The sequence below is a fragment of the Mus pahari genome, chromosome 14 (genome assembly GCF_900095145.1).
Source record: "Mus pahari chromosome 14, PAHARI_EIJ_v1.1, whole genome shotgun sequence".
Classification (NCBI taxonomy): Eukaryota; Metazoa; Chordata; class Mammalia; order Rodentia; family Muridae; genus Mus; species Mus pahari.
This window is the reverse complement of record NC_034603.1, coordinates 26,959,971-26,980,208: the sequence shown is the minus strand read 5'-3', so window position 1 is coordinate 26,980,208 and position 20,238 is coordinate 26,959,971. Positions and strand designations below refer to the sequence as shown.

Sequence of the window (20,238 nt, the reverse complement as noted above, 5' to 3'; positions counted from 1 at the left end):
TTCTGACTCTGTGGGTGGCTCTGAAAAGAGCCGTTGGGTTCATGAGCAGTGCTTCTGGGGTCTAAGCCCGTTCTCCGCGAATGCGCCGAGCCAACTGGACGTCCTTGGGCATGATGGTCACCCGCTTCGCGTGGATGGCACACAGGTTCGTGTCTTCGAACAGCCCCACGAGGTACGACTCGCAGGCCTCCTGCAGCGCCATCACCGCTGAGCTCTGGAAGCGCAGGTCGGTCTTGAAGTCCTGGGCGATCTCACGCACCAAGCGCTGGAATGGCAGCTTGCGGATCAGCAGCTCGGTTGACTTCTGGTAGCGCCGGATCTCTCGCAGCGCCACCGTGCCAGGGTGGTAGCGGTGCGGCTTCTTCACGCCGCCGGTGGCTGGAGCGCTCTTGCGGGCCACCTTCGTGGCTAGCTGCTTGCGCGGAGCCTTGCCTCCTGTCGACTTCCGTGCCGTCTGCTTGGTGCGCGCCATCTTCCTGAGCTGTCTTCCTCCCTTGCCCCTCAGGTGCAGAAGGGAGGCGAGTAGCACTGCTTTTATAGACCCAGCTGCATCCCTATTGGCTGCCCACCAGGTGGCATTATGGGATGCTGCACTCTGATTGGTCCATTGAGGGCTCACCTTTACACCCTGCCCTTTATAGTCTCTCTGAGTGGTGTGGCCTCCGGAGCTGTTAGTTGCGGCTCGGTGGGAGGGCAGAGGGGTCTGTGGAAAAACCTCGTTGCTTTCTTGGAGCTTTTATTTTTGTTAAATAAAAAACAAAACAACCTAGCCTCGACTCCCAAGACACAAAGAACCTTCTAGAATCTTTCTGCATGTTTCCTTTATATAACAAAGAGACGTAGTTTTCCTGAGTTCTCGAATACTAAAAAACATCGACCTGGTTCAAGGACGCCCCTGGGGGCGGCGTGGACACAGGGCGAGGGCTGGAGGTAGCTCAGCAGTTAAGCTTAATTCTAGGACTCGGGAGGCAAAGGATGATGGATATCTGTGTGTTTGAGGTTAGCCAGGGCTACATAGTATAACACTATTTTTTAAAAATAGGGGGAGGGTAAGAATGGAAAAAAATAAATAAAAGAGAAAAATGAAAAGAAATATTGTGGTGTTTGCTGGAACAATGGAAAGAACTCAAGGTCACAGTGTTAAATAAGCTGGGTCCAGGAAGAAAGGCATGGCATGGGTTCTCTAGCATGTGAAAGCTAGATTTTTTTTTTTTTCTTTAAGCATAAAAATGGGGTCGGGGTGGTATTTATAGAGAGAAAGGGACCAGAGGGAAGGGGAAAAAGGGGAAAGCTGGTATGTGCATGTGGAAATATGAACAAAGATTGTGCGTGTGTGTGAAGTTATCAAAATGAAACCCATTACTAAGCACAGTTAACATATGTTAATAAAAAAACTAAAAGAAAGGTATGACTCAAAGGACAGTAGTCCATGCTTATAACTTCAGCACTTGGTAGCTGAGTCAGAAGGATAATAATTTTGAGGCTTAGAGTACACTGAAATGACAGTTTTTCAAACAAAATAAAACATCTTTAGATCTGAAAGAAAAAAAAGGATTTCTGAAGCAAAGACTTTCAAGGATAACATGGGTTATATTCAAGGACCTCCCAAAGGTCACAATCTGAGCATCAAACAACAGTAATAATGGTTATTTAGACCACCTCGGAGGATGAAAAATGTCCACATAATTTCAAAAAACGTGAGTACAGAAAAGGATAGAAATCAAACTGTTACATCTTTATGGATTTGGTTAAAAAATAGAACGCACTGACAATCATGGTGTTTTGCTTCCAAACATGTATGTGTAGTTTAAACAGACGCAGGTGAACGCCAAAGCGGAGAGCCGTGTCCTGCGGTGTGCGGTCGCAGGTAGGCGCTAAGTCAACCGGAGGACGTGGGTCGTCCATTGATGGTGCCCAGGAACCGGGGCGTCCCAGCCCGCGCCACTCTCTAGTGCCAGCTTATGGATACAGTGACAGGGAAAATATCTTCACTTTCAGAAAGAACCGAAACTCTTGCCGCTGGGAATGAGACATCAGCGGCACACAGGGCTTGACATTCTGAGGGAGCCGGGGAGGAAGGAGCTGTCGTAGAGTCCTTCATCTTGCACCTCACGCAGCCAATTGGATCAGCCAGAGCTTTCGGACTGACCAATCGGAGAACGCCCCTGAGCATGCCCATGCTCCGGCCGGCCGGAGAGGGCAAAGCGCGTCGCTTCTCCAGCACCCAAGGCCGAGGGGCCCATCAGAGAACGCGGGAAACCTTCCCTACGCCCCGGCGCTCACGCTCCCACACTCCCGCACCCCAACCTCTCGTCAAGGCCAAACTGCAGCCGTCACCGCGTTGGTTCCCGAGCTGGGCGCTGCACCTATGGAAGCCACTGCTATAATCTTAAATGTTTTTTTGTTTGTTTGTTTAAATTTCTTTTATTTTAACTAGACCGCGCCGAGCTTCCCAGAGGAGTCACGCCATACAAGACTGCATGTGATGCAGAGCAGCGTCTCAGAATCTGAGAAGGAGCTTCTTTGCTTTCTGGAGCCTGTAGTTTCCTTTCCCTATTAAATTTCTCCCATTCATTATCCGATCTGCACCTATGCCTTGTGGGAAAGGATCAAATGAAGATTTAATGTTAGGGGTGGAAGATGGGGGTGGGGAGCTCAGCAGTGGGACAGCGTTGCCCTCTCAGCTCTCTGCTGCTTGCTATTAGGGGGTGGGGGTGGGGGTGGGGGTGGGGCAATTTCCTCCCATCACCGGCTTAGACAGGGAAGAAATCCTTTGTTCTAAATTAACTTAGCAAATACATATTTAGCACTATGTGCAAGGCATACTCAACACATGAGAGTGACAGCAGACACTGCACTCTGATGTTAGCTAGTTGAGCTGATCACAACATTGCAGTTTATCCCTAAGCAGGAATGGAGCGATTATGTAGGGAACTGGAGAGTGGGACAGGAGCAGAAACTTAGCGAGTACTGGAAGAGGAGGTTTTTTTGTTTTGTTTTTAGTTTGTTTCGGTTTTGACAGCCATCCTAACAGGAGCAATGGGAATCCTCACTATGGTCTGATTGGTCAGCAACTGTAGCGATTTCAAAGATCGTGTGTGTCTTTACAGAAATTTCTATTCCGGTCCTTTTGCTTCTTTAAAACTCGAGCTGTTTGCTATTGAATTATAGGGCTTTGCTGTTTTGGATATTAACTCTCTGATCAAATGTATGGCTTGAAAATGCTTGTTCCCTATTCTGTGGGTTACATTTTAATGGCTCCAAACTATCTCACTTCTGTGGGGTTTGGTTTTTTGTTTTTTGTTTGTTTGTTTGTTGTTGTTGTTGTTGTTTGTCATAGCTGCTCAAGAATAAAACAGGTATATTTTGTCCGTTTTTTAATTTAATGGCCCCAACTATCTTACTTCTGTACGCTTTTTAAAATTATTTTATTTTTTCATAGCAGCTTAAGAATAAAACAAGTATATTTTGTCCATTTTTGAGCTGAATTATGGGTGTGTGTTGGAACTGTTTAGAGAGGGAGGAAAACTCATGTGATCACGTTGCCAGTGGGGACAACAGGCTGTCTTTAGCAGGTGGGGGATATCTTGTAGGTGCTATAAACACGCAGTTTGGGGAGAGTTGTGGATTTGTGGAAGCAGTGGTTTGGGTGCTATTACAAGAAAAAAGGGTTGTTCGTGGCAGCAGCCAGCCCTGGGATGTGCAGCAAGGAGGCCAGAGACCCCTGCCTCCTACACATCCATCCAGCTTTGACATTCATATTAGGAAATTAGCTGTCTACACAGCCTCAGTCCAACTGGCCTGGAAGTTGTTCTGAACCCCAGAACTTAGCTTGTGGTACAGAATGGAAAAGTGCAGCCTCTGTGGTCCTTGAAGCACCCCACTAACCTACTGGAGAAGCTTTCGTGACTTCCCAGCTGACCCCTGATGACTTCCCAGCTGACCTCCCCTGGCTTTTTAGCTTTCTTGAGTTATCTCTACTGAACATGAATCGAACTTTCTGATAATGATTCTTGATCAACCTAATACAACTATTTACTGTATAGTTACTACATTGCATTATTTACAAGGAGTCATGGTGGCATACTAAAACACTGAGGGCATTTGTATGTTATAAGCAGATGTTACAGCTATGCATATAAGGATCCTGGGTACCCATAGATTTTGGTGCCTGCCCAGGCTCGGGGGTCGGGCAGAGAACCAACCCCCTATGATGCCAAAAGACACTGAAATGTCCTCTAGGTTCATCCATGTGACAACAAATGTAATTTTGGTTTTTTTTTTTTTTTAAAGCCTATGTAATATTTATCTGTGTACATATGGCATTTTGGATCTCCATCTGCTCCTTCGTAGACATTGAGGTTAGTCCCATGTTTAGCTATCGACAGTGCCACACTGAGCATGTCAGTACATATGTCTCGTCCACATACTGATTTCATTTTGTCTGGAGAGAAGCCCAGGGGAAGGAGAGCTGGGCTGCATATTAGGTCTGTTTTTAATTTCGTTGATGTGGGAGATTATTGGACATGTGGGTGAGCCCACCAGAAATAGCCCCACAGAGCGGAGACTACATGTGGGAAGCAGGGGCTGGAGGAAAGACCCACACCCAGAAGAGCACAGGATGCTGCAGAGACAGGTACAGAGTTCCCACACACTGCAAACACTGTTCGGAGCTATTTCCGGGGTTGGCTCAAGCTGTAGCCTTCTGGAACCTTTCTTGCCTTCAATAAACGGCAGTGCATAGGACACCTGGAAAGTGGCTGAAGTGACTCTAATACCAGCATGTGTTCAGAGACACAGTGGGCCAGGGAAAGACCTCCATACCTCCCACACAATATTCATGCAGGCTGAACCTGGCAAGGTTATCTGCCAAGGCCTGCTCAGAGCTGCAGCAGTGTGAGGATCAGGTCCCCTCCTGCCTTTCCACATGGTCTCTGATGATGGCAGCTGTGGTACGGTGAGTTTCATCTTTTACCTGAGGTGGGTCAGTTTTACTCTAGAAAGGAAACACTGGACCATTATCTCTGTCCTCTTTCTGCCCTTAGAGCTTCCAGACTTCCTTCGTCCATCCATGCCTCCCACCCCACCCCTGGCCCCTTGTGGGTGTGCATTGCACACTGTGCACATACGAATGTATGAATGTGAGTGCAGGCACGCCTGTTATCACGCACGAAGGTCTGAGGACAATCTCAGGTGTTGGTCTCAAATTCCACCTTGTGCCAGGGTCTCTCGATAGTTGCTGTCTATACCACAGCAGCTGGCCTGTGAGCTTTCAGGGATTCTCCTGTCTTCCCTGGCAGCACTGGAATTAGTCAAGTGCTAACCTGGGCCTGCAGTACTTGGGTTCTGGATCTGCTCAGGTCTTCATGCGTGCACAGCAAGCTCTTTACTCGGAGTCATCTCCTCAGCCCCTGTCTCCTTCAGTCTAGTCACTGTGTTTCTTAAAAATGGAAGTAAAATTCACACGATACGGTGAAACATTTCCATGGGAGTAGTTGAGGGACATTTAGCACATTTCTTAAGCCTTCTTCCATGACCACGTCTGGAAGGTCCATACTTACTGTCTCCCCTCCTTCAGCTCCTGCATCCATTGTCTCTGATTTGCCTGTTCTGGACATGAAGGTTCAGTCATCTTGTCCAGTCCCTTCATTGACTAATAATGGTCCATTACAAGAACAATTTTGTGGTGTTCATCAGCTGATGAATATTTGGGTTTCCTCTACCTTTTAGGTTTTAGGACTGATAACTGTTCCTCCACTTGTGTAGCTTATGTTATACACATACTCTTATTTTATTGGGCATATACCTAGGAATGGGTCATGGGGTGCTTGAATCCAGTGAACATTCTTTTTTTCAAGGTAGCTGCTATTGGTTCTTTATATCCGGAAATGGTAATCCAGATGACCAGATCCTAGATCACAGCTGCTATAATTAGAACTTTTTAAAAATTTTGTAGACACATTCAGAATCTGTGCTAATTAATCATTAGCCACATATGCCTGGGCAATTTATGAGCAGCAGCTTTACATTACATTTTACCTAAATGGAAATAAAATATTCCTTTTGGGTGGTGCTTGTGCATTTGATAGCAGCCTTAGAAGAGATGAGAAACTACCCTAGTACACCTCCCTCCACGATGCCTCTATAACACCATTAAATGGTAACATTACCCAATTCCTAAAATGTTTAACCTCCACTCTAGCGTTTAAGCAACTACAATGACCTATGAACACATAAAAACTAAAACTAGAACTTGAGATTCTAACTAAAAAACATAAAGATCTCTGGAGGTCCAATCCTCTGGCTTTGTTTTACTGAGACTACCCATTTGCAGATGTATAAGCTATATGCAGTTTTTTTTAATTTTATTATTATGTTAAGACTCACCGTTAAGAATACTGCTTATCCTTAGACAAATGACTTTAAGACATTGGTGTTTTATAAGCAGATTTGTAGTTAAAGACGGTGTCTTAGGAGCCCAGGAGATCCAGTTTCAGTAGTCTATATAAATTATATAATAAACATTATGTAATTGTCTTCATGGCCTGTATTGCTAAATTTTAAATAGTGTACAGCAGTTAACAGGGAAGAGGCCCAATTCTGTGCCATTTTAAAGGATTTAAAGGTAACTCATTTGACCCCCTCCTCTCCCTTTCCCACCCTCGCTCCTGTTGATTTACCTGGAACTCTTAATTCATCATGCTGCCTAAAGAAGTCACAATCATCTCTAAAAACATGTACTTAGTATGATGCTGCGGTTTTCCTTTAAACTTTATGACAAAGGACACTGCTGTACTCTCATACCTAGTTTAACCAAAACCTGACAAATTACTTTGCTCCCCAAGATTAAGCTACTTAAGTGGATCCGATTAACCAGTTCCAAAGGCCCGCAGGACCACCATGCTCATCTGTAATCCTACCACTAAGCAGGCTGAAGCAGCCTAGAGACCGGCTCCCCACCCCCACAAAAGAAACCAGCCAAGTCCAAAGTTGTAAATCGCCTTGTTAACAGAACATTTATATAAACAAGTAGATTTGAAATACCCAAGTCTCCCGTCAGAAATCTTTGGAAATCCCATCCTAATTGGAAGATTTGAACATGTCAATTTAACCCAGTTTCAATAGAAACGCTAACATCTACCAACCAGAACCTTTTGTTAATTTCTATAAAGTATCCCCTTAAGGTCCAAACACGCACGTTAACTGCAACCTTGTGTCTGACACCGGAGTGGTGGAGAGAAACTCGAACGCCTCCAACTGACCGCAGGCCCACCCGCGGATGAAGCCGTTGGTCTCCCCTGAGCTCCCCAGGCGCCGCACAGGGATGCAGGAATGCACGGAAGGAGTCAGGAGACCTTGCCTGGCCAGTAACTGGAGACGGTCAGCAGTGTACAGCGCTTTCTAAAGAGGTTGTGGGTGGCTCTGAAAAGAGCCTTTGGTGTCCGTAAAGTCGCACTAACGACCTGTAGGGGCCTCACTTGCCCTTGGCCTTGTGGTGGCTCTCGGTCTTCTTGGGCAGCAGCACGGCCTGGATGTTGGGCAGGACGCCGCCCTGCGCGATGGTCACGCGGCCCAGCAGCTTGTTGAGCTCCTCGTCGTTGCGGATGGCCAACTGCAGGTGGCGCGGGATGATTCGGGTCTTCTTATTGTCGCGGGCCGCATTACCAGCTAACTCCAGGATCTCAGCAGTCAGATATTCCAGCACAGCCGCCAGGTACACCGGAGCGCCAGCGCCCACCCGCTCGGAGTAATTACCCTTACGGAGAAGGCGGTGCACACGGCCCACTGGAAACTGCAGACCAGCGCGGGACGAGCGAGACTTTGCTTTTGCGCGAGCCTTGCCGCCCTGCTTGCCACGACCAGACATCTTCCACTGATGACAAGAAGCACACGTAAACAGACAAAAACCTGGCGAAAACGGTTTTGTAAGCGCCAGCAAGCTCTTATATATGATCAGGAGGGAGGCTAGACTGCACCTTCCTATTGGATGTCAATATGAGCCAATCAGAAAAGAACGCGGAGCCATCCTAATTTGCATATGCCTTACCCCGCTATGAGGTAATGTGAAATTGTATTCAATCAAAGGGAGTGGTGCCTGATCCTTCATTTGAATACAAGCCATACAAATATACTTGGGACCGGGGCGTCCGCATTTCCATAGTGCAACTAGACATTATGCCTGATCCATCCAAATCGGCTCCAGCCCCCAAAAAAGGGTCCAAAAAGGCGGTCACCAAGGCGCAGAAAAAGGATGGCAAGAAACGCAAACGGGGCCGCAAGGAGAGCTACTCCATCTACGTGTACAAGGTGCTGAAGCAGGTGCATCCGGACACCGGCATCTCGTCCAAGGCCATGGGCATCATGAACTCGTTCGTCAACGACATCTTCGAGCGCATCGCNAGCGAGGCCTCCCGCCTGGCGCATTACAACAAGCGCTCGACCATCACGTCCCGCGAGGTGCAGACGGCCGTGCGCCTGCTGCTGCCCGGGGAGCTGGCCAAGCATGCCGTGTCCGAGGGCACCAAGGCAGTCACCAAATACACCAGCTCCAAGTGAGGCGCGGCGAGGTTGCCCTCAATTCAAAGGCTCTTTTCAGAGCCACCCATACAGTCTTTAAAAGGGTCTTGGACATAGTGTGGGACACTGACGATTGCCACGCGCCTGAGGTGTTCCCTGACACTGGGTGCGGCCAAGTCTTGATTTTTGAGCGAGGAGTGTGGGGGTATGGCTGCTTTGCTCTTCCTAAGCATTGTGTGAATGACAGCTGCAGGAGCAGGCAAGAGGCGTGAGTCCCCTCCCCAAGCCTGAAGTTTCGGTGGGCGAGGTCACAGTGCAGTGGTATTCTGGATGTGGTCCCCCTTGGTGGCCTCTGAATCTGTGTTCCCTTTAGCACTTTTCCATCCTTTTCTGGAGTAGAAAGGCGTCTTTATTCCCTGAAAACGACCATTCTGACATTATAGCATGTCAATAAACCCTGCACTAGCAGTATGCTGGAAATGGGGCGGGGTCGGGGGGAGGTGCGGCACACTGTAATGCCTGTGTGCAGGAGCTAGGATATAGCTTGTTTTGAGCAAGCGTTGCTCCCCTAAAGTTGCGTTGTTTTCTGTGAAGCATTAGTAAAAGAATATTCCACACTCATCATTTATTTGGAGAATGCCATTTAAAAAAATTTATTAGATATTTTCTTTATTTACATTTCAAATGCTATCCCCTTTCCTGGTTTCCCTTCCGAAAACCCCCTATCCCTTCCCCCCACCCCGTTTCCCTGCTCACCAACCCACCCACTCCTGCTTCCTGGCTCTGGCATTTCCCTACTCTGGGGAGAATGTCATTTTTATCAAGAATGTTTGGGCAGGAAATGTTACCTGTGGAAAGATCACCACTTTCCTTGGTTTGGCTTTTATTTATGAAAAGAGGATTCATAATAATTATTTGAGTTGTTATGAGACATATTGGGAGTCTTATAGTCACCAGCAGGCAATATTATGTAATTTTTTTTTACCAAGTTGTCAAAGGGAGCCCCTCTCATCTGGACTCATGCATTTGACATTTGGCATTTGGGGGTAGGCTATCTCTGCTGGAACTTCCTACAGTCGCTGTGCCACCTTCTGCTTTCCAGCTTGGTCCACATGAAAGGGTTTTTGATAACGTCATGTGTTTTAAAGTTAGCATCTGAAGTATTTTTATCCTAAGTTCAAGTAACTGCAAAGATACAAATGACAAAGCAGGAATTATTTTTTTTCAGAAAAAATCATTTTTTAAAACCATTCTTTAAAATACCTATTGCTTTATTAATTTAACACAAATCAGGTCAAAATAATTCTTAAAAAGATATTTCAAATTATTCTCTCTGAAAATATCTTATTTTCCTTCTGCCAACAACAGTTACATGTATATTGCATTTAACTATTTGCTGCTTCCAGAATTGTCTATTGAAATTTAAACATGCCAACTAAATTATCTCAGTATTTTTAAAAACGGACACAGGGACGGTGGAGAATTGGTTAAGACACGAACCATTTACTTTTGGTAATTAGTGAAACTAGTCTTTCACTTAAGTTAGACGGGAGGAGGGGTTGGCTGGAGACTCAAACCTCAGGCCTCTAGGCTTAGCCAAGGTTCTCCACTGAGATGCAGCTCAGTCCCTTTTGTCCAACTGCCCGGATTTTTATTTCAAATTCATTCCTGGGCACAAACAGTCAGTGTGTGGCGTATAAATTACTTTCCTTTGACCTCTTTTAAAAGGATAGAAATAAGCATGTAGTAAAGGAAGTCTTGTCATGACTGCCTTATCCAATACAGTTGCTCCTTAGTTATGATGGAAAGCATAAGCCATGATCCATCATCAGAAGCATCAGAGGCGAGGCCTGTCAACAGGTCTTTCCCACTCTGACTCTGTCTCTCTCTCACACACACACATAGGAGAGAGAGAGAGAGAGAGAGAGAGAGAGAGAGAGAGAGAGAGAGAGAGAGACTCAAAGTAGCATGTAAGCTTTGCTGGTCTTGATTGCAGTGTGTAGACCAGACTGGTGTGGAGTTCAGAGATCTCCCTTCTCTGCCTCCTGAGTGCTGTTATTAAAGGCGCGCACCACCACTGTCAGTATTTTCAATGGTTTCAAAAATAGAGGATTTAAGCCGGGCGTGGTGGCGCACGCCTTTAATCCCAGCACTTGGGAGGCAGAGGCAGGCGAATTTCTGAGTTCGAGGCCAGCCTGGTCTACAGAGTGAGTTCCAGGACAGCCAGGGCTATACAGAGAAACTCTGTCTCAAAAAACAAAAACAAAAACAAAAACAAAACAAACCAACAAAAAAGAGGATTTGAAAGCCAGACCTGGCATAGTCCTGTAATGGCAGCGGTTGGAAGGAGAAGAGTCGGGTGGATCGTTGTGTGCTCAAGGCCAGTGTAGTGTGCAGGCTTTCCAGAGCTTCATAAGGAGACATTGTCACCAAATAAAACACAAACAGGATTTGCACTCAAAAGGACGGAATGTGAGCCGGGCGTGGTGGCGCATGCCTTTAATCCCAGCACTTGGGAGGCAGAGGCAGGTGGATTTCTGAGTTCGAGGCCAGCCTGGTCTACAGAGTGAGTTCCAGTACAGCCAGGGGTATACAGAGAAACCCTGTCTCGAAAAAACCAAAAAACCAAAAAAAAAAAAAAAAAAAAACCAAAAACCAAAAGGACAGAATGTGATCCTCTGCGCTGATGCCAAGTGACAGTCAAGGCCTCTGGGGCTTTTGGTACTACATACAGAGCTACATGGCCAGCCCCTGGTGCTAACTATTCTTTTTATTATTATTATTATTATTATTATTATTATTAACTTTAGCTATGAGTGAGTGTTTTTTCCTGTGTTTAATGTGCACTGAATTTGTGCAGAAGATAGAAGAGGTGGTCACAGGAAGAAGTCTGATCCCGTGGAACTAGTATAACTGATGGTTATAAAGCCATCATGTGGGTGCTAGGAACTGAACCAAGGTCTTTTACAATAGCGATACATATTCTTAACCCCAGAGCCATTTCTCCAGACCTAAGTATCCAATTTTGTTTTTTTTTGTTTTTTTTTTCTTTTTCAAGACAGGCTTTCTATGTATAGCCCTGGCTGTCCTGGGACTCGCTTTGTAGACCAGGCTGGCCTTGAACTTAGAAATCCTCCTGCCTCTGCCTCCCAAGTGCTGGGACTAAAGGTGTGCGCCACCACCGCCCCTAAGTATCCAATTTTAAAGTATTTATAGTTGCTTCATTGAGACCCAGTACAGTATAATACATGGTTTCAATAAAATGGAACCTTTCCCTCCAGACAAAAGATGAACCTAAACATTATTTAGTACTAAGGGGAGGAAAAAAGCAATGAGCAAATCTAGCACACAATTTCCAAGTATAATTAATTCTCTAGCAACACATTTATAGTTGTCAGCAATGCAATGGAGTTTTTTTTTTTTTCAATTTAATTTTATTTTATTTTAACAAAAGCTGGAAGTTCTGAATAAGCTGCCCAGGTGTATTGTTTTGACAGCCACAGCTCTGAATGGGGGGTGATCTGTCCTTTTGTAGAATGTGAATATTAAGGAATAGACGAAGAAATGTAGAAATTTGTCTCTGCTGTTGAGATTTTGTAATATACATGCAAAATCAATGTCTCTGGTTTCATGTCATAAGAGAAAAAAAGCAATGGTCAGGTGAAGCTGAACAATTGGAGAATGTAAGGAGTGTACAAGAGATATATGAGAATCTAGTCATAAGAATTAGGGCAATGTACATGGCCAGTTCTCTGGGCCTGAAAACTTAGTGTTAGTGAGGTTGGGGGAGATAGGGGATGAGGGATTTGCAGGCAAACAGTCTGAAACAATGAGCTGGTTATTTCCCACTCTCAACTACATGTTCAAGACCAATTTACTAATTATTAGGGAACCAACCAAGAATTTTGAGCGAGTGAAAAAAAACTGTCTCTTTAAGAAGAAATTACCAATAGAAAGACTCGCCTTTCCTGTATGAGACAGTAAGAGGTTAAATGTTGACAAGTGAGTGGCTGTTGCTGGAAGTGGTGTGAGGAGGAAGACCAGACCGCCATTGTTCACCAGTGAAACCAACGTGTAATCGGAACCCGGGGCAAACAGGAGTTCACGGAAGATGGGCTTTTCTGACATGCAGTGAAGAACCACTTGAATTTTAGAGGAAGAGTAGTTTGGACTATTCTTGCAAGCCTCGTTCATTTAATGCAACCTACACTGAATACAACGTACGTAGCTTTTTGTTATTTTAAAGGGTCTAATTAATTTTAAAGGATGTTTCACCATTTACTAGAGCTCTGGTAATATATAAACACATTTATATGATATATACTCTCATACATACGCATACATTGAGATGAAACAAAAGGACCTTTCATTGTTTAAATACGTCTATGAACAAAATACCAGAATCTTCACCGGCGGGATTGTTGCTCAATTAGATCAGGTTGGAAAACAGGGGCTGTGCATCCCACTGTTAGGCATTTTGAGCAGAATACAATAGAAAACCTGCTTAAACTGTTTCTGGCCAGAAGATTTTAATCCTGGCAAGGGGAATAGAGCAAGATGGCTCCGACAGCATCAGCGCTAAGAGCGCAGCACTCTGAGCCTCACACAGCACTCTGCAGGGGGAGGGGAATGGAGAAGGTGGGAGGATGGAGAGAAATCTTCTTGCTGACACAGCCCCCCATCCCACCCTCCCTCCCACCGCGCAATCCATACCAAATTCCCCCAGGAGCCATCTATTAAACTACGTTCTCTGTGGCCAAAATTGAACCAAATTTATTAATACCATTATGAACAAGAGGTATTATCTTAGGATCCCAAGGTCCAGTACAACCCCTCCCTCCCCCCGACCCCCATCCCAATGTTCATCAAGTGAATGACAATATTATTCAGGTAGCACGCTCCTTTTTTGAGCTTGGAAGGTGGCTCTGAAAAGAGCCTTTGGGTTGGGGGCGCTCTCGCCGCGCCTCACTTGGAGCTGGTGTATTTGGTGACTGCCTTGGTGCCCTCGGACACGGCATGCTTGGCCAGCTCCCCGGGCAGCAGCAGGCGCACGGCCGTCTGCACCTCGCGGGACGTGATGGTCGAGCGCTTGTTGTAATGCGCCAGGCGGGAGGCCTCGCTNGCGATGCGCTCGAAGATGTCGTTGACGAACGAGTTCATGATGCCCATGGCCTTGGACGAGATGCCGGTGTCCGGATGCACCTGCTTCAGCACCTTGTACACGTAGATGGAGTAGCTCTCCTTGCGGCCCCGTTTGCGTTTCTTGCCATCCTTTTTCTGCGCCTTGGTGATGGCTTTCTTGGAGCCTTTCTTCGGGGCGGGAGTGGAGCGGGAAGGCTCCGGCATCCTGCTGCACTGGCTGCACCCAGACGAACAGGGAAACGGTGAAGGCAGGGTTATTTGTCATCTTTATATTTAAATGAAGGCTCCAAAGTACTCTCATCTGATTGGACAAATATAAAATGTTGTAACTAGGGGACCTCGCTTCTTCTTTCCTATTGGACAGTATCCCAACCAATCCAAAAGTGCATTGGCTGAGCAAGCTCAGGTGTCTTATCTTTGTCTGAACCCTTTGTTTTAACGCGTACGATTTAGCGTCTCCCCTGGCTGTGGATCTGACTGTGAAGGAACAATGCAACTTGAGTCTGATCCTTCTCACCCTCAGCTAATGAGGGAGAAGCTTGTTGCCTGCTTAGAGAAGGAAATGACAGCTTCCGACTTCCATTTGTTTCTAGTCAGTCTCCATCCGGGGGAAAGCAAAGACATTTCTATGAGGATTCATGACCAAATTCCAACAGTTAATTGGGAAATCTGAAAGCAAACTAAGGTTGTTTCACTGGAAGTGTGTGACTGGGTAGACTTTCATTTGGAAAAAGGTATGATACTGGGGACGCCTATCACGTCTGGAGCTGAAGCTAAGGGTACCATAATTACAGGACGCTGCAGGTTAGGGAGGTTACGATGCGCTCTATTTCTCGCGCGAGTCCGCTCTCACACATACCATCCCCCGTCCCGCCCTGCCCCCGCAGGGTACTGAGAGAAAATTTTAAAATGCTGTATGTTCTCATGGCTCACATTTCAGCATCACTTGGAGAGCTGGCTTTATTAAAGCAAACGGTTAATGTCCTATCTTAACACACGCTGAGTGAGGATCTGTGTATTACTGACTGACAAATTCTGGTCTGAAGACCAGTTAGCAGTCTACTTCCTTTGCATCTCCGTTTCTTCATGTGATGATGTAATGCCTGTTAGATACTGTGAATTCATGTGAAGTGAAGAGGCTGGCAAGGTGCCCTGCTCATACTTGTGCATAATTTCTATGAGCTCTTTTCACGTCGACACGCAGCTTTTTTTTTTTTTTTTTAAATCTCTCACCGAAATACAGAAAGAATTATAATCTCCCACACGGAGATGTGGCTGTTGCTCCGGTGTCTGCAGGGTGTGTCTGCGGGGTGAAAGATAATTTGGCACTTGGCAGATGCACAGCCAATGCTTGGCGAAGGAACAAACCTGGAAGCCTATTTAGCTGACTGCCGGTGCCTCGGATGTCTTAATGCTGGGAATCATGAATTTATTTGTCAACAACACACTCTCGGTTATCAGCAAGAGGACATGCTTTCAAAGCAACACTGTAAAAACAGAACAAAGCAAAACGATTTAGATCCTGGCAATGGTGGGCCACGCCTTTAATCCCAACGCGGGGGTGGGGCGGTGGGGGGGATATGAGGGTGCAGATGCAGACAGGTCTCAGAGTTCGAGGCCAGCCTGGTTGGTCTACAGAGTGAGTTCCAGGACAGCCAGGGCTACACAGAGAAACCCTGTCTTGAAAAACAAGAACAAGAACAAGCAAGCAAGCAAGCAAACAGAGAAAAATCACTTAGGGAAAAAAAAAATTTAGGTGTGTGTGTGTGTGTGCCAACCCTCCTATACACTTAATGTAAAGAAACCTTGGGCTATAATTTGCAACTACTGAGAGCCAAAAGGTTAATGTTACAAATATTTATAAATTAGAGAAAATTTACAAATTGTTTAAGAATATGAATAGGAAGGAGAAATTTGAAAAAAATAACACTACTATCAAACTGACAGAAAAGAGATGCTCATTAAAACAACGGTAAATGTCTCTCACCTACTAAAGTCCTAGTGGCCTGAGCAGCCTAGTACACGCAACAATACTGCCCTACCCTGAAAAAAACGCTGAGGAAATCTGGAAAAATATACCAAGGTTCTCTACGCTATGCCAGAAACCCCACTGTTGTAGTCTCCCCAAGTAACAACCATGTTTGCAAGCGAAAGTGAACATTCAGTTTCATAAATAGTTATATGTAAAATATATATATATATATATATATATATATATATATATATATATATGATAAGACTCAACCATGAAAGAGATACAGTAGAATCAACTGGGGCTCATTTTTACAATGGAGTTTGATTCTAATACTGTTAAAGTCTTGACTGGGCAGTGCTGGCACATGTGTTTAATCCCAGCACTTAGGAGGCAGATGCAGGTAGATCTGAGTTTGAGGCCAGCCTGGTCTACAGAGCGAGTTCCAGGACAGCCAATAAACCTGTCTCAAATAATCAAAACAACAACAAAAAACAAAACAAAACAAAACAAACAAAACAGTGAAAAGGGGCAAGGCCTCCCTCTGGTCCTCATCCAGCCTTGCATTTCTGATACATAGTCTTGCTTCCTTCCCCAGTGGTTGAGATAACAGCTAACCTCACCTGACTCATTAAATGATGTTTTAAAGGCTATTTAACAAGTGAAAATAATATGAAACAAAACTTGATAATAAGTACAACTTCACGAAGTGTCCCTTGAAGTGACATGGACATCTAAGTCACTTTCTATCCACCTCAATAGTGTCACTATGTGTCCACACTGTGTTCAGAGTGGACAAAACCCTGTCTGGCTCCCTCACTCCAAGGCCACACTGCAGTGCGGATAGGATGATCCTGAATAAAGATCTCCTATTTTACAGATCATTTAACATGGTTTTAAAAAACCAAAAAAACTCTACTCAGCAGATCTGGAATTGTATAAAGTATAAAAGTCAGAGTAACACTAACTTCCTGTCCTTCTTAACAGGAGGGGGTGTGGAGGGGAGAAGCAGAGAGGTTGTGAAGGAAGGGTTAACTTACTCACAAACCAAACAGTATTCAGTCACAAAAGACTCCAGAACCATGAGTTTTCACAGAACCTACAGAAAGCTTGAAGAATGCTGCTAAGGGACTGAGTGCCGTAGGTCATCTAAATACAGTTTGAGCTTAATATTGATATGCCTCAGGCCCCAGCAACACATGTACACACACACACACATGACTTCTACATGAAAACCTTGCCAACAAGTGCCTGTCCAATCCCAGACTGGTGCCACTTTTGCTATTGGTAATTTTGGCCAAAGATTATTGTTTTAAAGTATCTTGCACATCCCTCCTCATTTGTGTCTTTCAAAGCAAGCAAGCAAGCAAACAAGTAAACAACAAACTATTCCCTTGCTCCAGCTTCTTGGAATGTGCCGTCCACTGCTCACTTTGGGACACGGGTTCCCACTGCAGCACTTGGCTCTCCGATGGTAGCATCCTGTTATTGATAAAGCAATATGATTGGTCTGGAGAACTCCTGTTGTTCCTGGACCAACATGTTGGGTCACAGGTGACACACTAGCAAACTGAAGAGTTTTGCTTGTGAGAAAGAAGGGAGGAGAGGAGAAGGAGTTGGTAACGGGAAGGAAGGAAGGAGAACCCAGGAGAGAGGAAGACAAGAAAGTGATAATGGAAGGCCACCAGAGATAGCTCACTGGGTGTAAAGGCCACCAGTATCAAGCCCTGGAGGTGAGAGTCCAATGCTTGTGTCCACATAGTGCAAGGGGAGAAGGGATTCCTGCCCATCGTCCTCTGAACACCAATAAAGTCATACAACATGAATCAAAATGTAACTTTGAAAAATTTAGAGAGGAAAATGAAAAGGGAAAGGCTGAGAAGCAACGACTTCCACTTCAGCCACTAAAGGCAGACACACTTGGGTTTGGCAGTAACTTTAAAAGGGGATGTTAAAATTTTTTGTTTGTGCCTTTTTTTTTTCTTTACTAGTTCTAAAGCCCAGTGCCTGGCGCTGGCGGCTGGTGGTCCACATGTGGAATGAGTTTCTTTGGCATCAATAAGCACCTTGGCATGTTGGATTTCTTTGGTTCTGCTCTGCATACAGTCTTTTCTTGCAGGCTCTCACCCAACCATGAAGCTGGGTTCTTTTTAAAATTTCCACAATTAATAAAAGTGACACAATATCACGACTGATACACCCTTGGGAGGCGGGGTCCCTGAAGGAGGCTGATAGTTGGAGCAGAAGTAGCACTTGGCATTCAGACTCCAGTGGGATAAAGGGGTTGCAGAACATGGAGAGCACGTTTAGAGGCTTTCCTGCGCCATTGCACCTTTGACTTTGGAGCTACAGGAGTAGGTAGCAGGCATCTTGCGTCCTCTCCTCTCATAAAAGTAGGAACCAGGTTTCATGGTCCTTTGTCCTCTGCAGTTTCCAGCTGGCATCCTTTGGACAAAGGCCTGCCCACCACTACACTGTAGCCTTTCCTCCAGGGACATCTCTGGTGTAGTGTGGAGCTGGGCCACTGGACCAGTTCAGGGTGCTGTTTTCTTTGATTGGACAACCAAGGGCTCTAGCTGACCACACCAATGAATAGGGATGTGAGGAGGTAAGCTGGCCTGTTCCTCTCACCTGTGTTGGCAGAAGGGACTTCTGTGGTCATTTCTTTTTGACATCAGCAAGAGTTGAGAATGACAATGAGCTGTTAAGGTAAATATTCTCAACCTATGCATCAGCTTGGGGAAAGCTCTGCAAATGGCATGCATCCGAAGTTTGGTGTCTCTGTGCACCAGCCTAGCTGCTCCAGCCCCACAGGCTCTGGTGACATTTTCTCCCATGCAAGTGATCATCTCCTCCTCTTGCCCTTAGATAATTCATGCTTCTCCCCCACCCCCACCCCCCCACCCCAAGCACAGTGATAAAATGTCTTAGGAGCTGCTGAAAGGGACCCAGTGGCTTTCAAGCAATGTTAGAGAAGATGCAAAACTCTACACTCAACCTGACTAAGAATTTAGGAGAATATGTACCTTCTCAAGAGACATAGAATTTGCAGGGGGTGGGGGATAAGGTGGGCCTGGGGGGGATGGGAGGAGGGGCAAAGGAGTCATTGTGACTCTAGAGGGAGGGCTGCTGGGGGTGGGGTAAAGAGAGAGAATCAGGAATGACTGCAGCCTTAAGCAAGATGAGATCCCATCCCAGGCCTGCCCCAGGTGATCCCAGAGCCTGCCCTGCTCCAGGGTTTCCTGTTCCATCCCACAGGGCACACATATCCAAGGAAATCACTGTGGTTTCTAAGAACAAGAAAGAACATGATGGTCCGAACGCTCATGAAATGCAAAAAATTCCACACCAGGGAACAAACCTGAAGGCCTCTGACAAGCGATGGGATAAAAGACAACTTGGGAAAGTGCTGGAGCAGCCAGTGAAGCAGCTCTCAGACTGAAAGCAATGCACAGAAATCATCCCAGGCCTCTGGACTGGATTAATCCACTTTAGGAAGAATGGATTTGTGGGTTACCACTGGAGCCTTTCTTGTTATAGCTGGCTGCTGCTGGCTCTGTCTCACCCTAGGAAGCTCTGAATGCTCCACAGAATCCCCACAGCAAGATGCAGCCCCGTCAGCTTTGAATTTACCAGCTTCAGGAGACCAGATGAGCTTCTCTATATGTATAAACTATGCAGTCTTCAGTCACAGCTGCAGAAAACCACTGACAAGGCCCCACCTGCTCCCGGAGTCTCCATCTTTCTGGTAGTCTCCTTGTAGTCCTAACCATCACTTCTCTCCACCTGATAGGGCCTTGCTGTGCACAGGACACCAAGTATTCCTTGTCCTATCCTGCAGCCAAGGGGCTTTATTGCTTCTCACTTGGGCTTTGTCGTTTATCTTAAACAATACACACACACACACACACACACACACACACACACACACTTCTTAATCATAATTATATATGTGTATGTTGTATGTATGTATGTATTTAAATTCAGGTATGGTGATGGCTACAGAGCAGGAGACTAGTCAATGCCACTGTGAAAGCTGTCAGAAACAAAAATGGAGCCTCTCTTTGCTGTAGTGAAGTGACTTCCTCTGGGCCTGACAAGACCATCGGCCATCACAGAACAGAGATGCTGTGGTGACCTGAAGAGTAAATGACATCTAGGTTTATAATAACAATAATGAGGCTGCTAATATTCATTCATAGTAAGAGGGGGTACCTACATCCCTGCTGCAACGGTCTTGGGGGGTTCCTACTGGAGTATAGAGTAGAAGGCTGGCTGGAGTTGAGAACCGTGGGGTGCAGTCTTCCTGAGATGACATGGGACATTTTAATAAAGTAACTGTTAATTCACTCATGATCTCATAAATAACCCCTTTCCATGTCGTGTCAGCAATCCCAATAAACGTATTGAACTTGGTGGAATTATTTCTTTGACATAGCAGTGCCCTATCTGGGCAAAGAGGCATGTCCTCACCTCTTCCCAAGAAGTCATACAATGCTTTGGCCAGCACTGACCAAAAATATGTAATTGTAAAGCAGGTGTGCCCGATGAAGACGATCTCAGAGGCTCAGAGGGTACTGCCATCATATACATAGGATACTACAGGG

General features: G+C 45.7%; 4 protein-coding genes across 4 annotated transcripts; 1 reads left to right on the top strand and 3 right to left on the bottom strand.

Annotated features, from left to right (window-relative positions):
* Nucleotides 1-17: 17 nt before the first annotated feature.
* LOC110331312 (histone H3.1) lies at nucleotides 18-564 on the bottom strand. The gene has a single exon (XM_021211799.1). The coding sequence runs from the start codon at nucleotides 470-472 to the stop codon at nucleotides 62-64; it is 411 nt and encodes a 136-aa protein (XP_021067458.1). The 5' UTR covers nucleotides 473-564; the 3' UTR covers nucleotides 18-61.
* A 5,721-nt stretch (nucleotides 565-6,285) lies between these two features.
* LOC110331315 (histone H2A type 3) lies at nucleotides 6,286-7,913 on the bottom strand. Its single transcript, XM_021211803.1, has one exon. It carries the CDS (start codon nucleotides 7,865-7,867, stop codon nucleotides 7,475-7,477), a length of 393 nt encoding a protein of 130 aa, XP_021067462.1. The 5' UTR covers nucleotides 7,868-7,913; the 3' UTR covers nucleotides 6,286-7,474.
* Nucleotides 7,914-8,097: 184 nt separating this feature from the next.
* On the top strand, nucleotides 8,098-9,125 carry LOC110331321 (histone H2B type 3-B). Its single transcript, XM_021211808.2, has one exon. It carries the CDS (start codon nucleotides 8,176-8,178, stop codon nucleotides 8,554-8,556), a length of 381 nt encoding a protein of 126 aa, XP_021067467.1. The 5' UTR covers nucleotides 8,098-8,175; the 3' UTR covers nucleotides 8,557-9,125.
* A 4,143-nt stretch (nucleotides 9,126-13,268) lies between these two features.
* LOC110331317 (histone H2B type 3-A) lies at nucleotides 13,269-13,886 on the bottom strand. Its single transcript, XM_021211805.1, has one exon. The coding sequence runs from the start codon at nucleotides 13,861-13,863 to the stop codon at nucleotides 13,483-13,485; it is 381 nt and encodes a 126-aa protein (XP_021067464.1). The 5' UTR covers nucleotides 13,864-13,886; the 3' UTR covers nucleotides 13,269-13,482.
* Nucleotides 13,887-20,238: the final 6,352 nt, after the last annotated feature.

Excerpts from the sequence above, each read along its gene's own strand:
- LOC110331312 (XM_021211799.1), bottom strand. The coding sequence starts at position 472 with ATGGCGCGCACCAAGCAGACGGCACGGAAGTCGACAGGAGGCAAGGCT.
- LOC110331315 (XM_021211803.1), bottom strand. The coding sequence starts at position 7,867 with ATGTCTGGTCGTGGCAAGCAGGGCGGCAAGGCTCGCGCAAAAGCAAAG.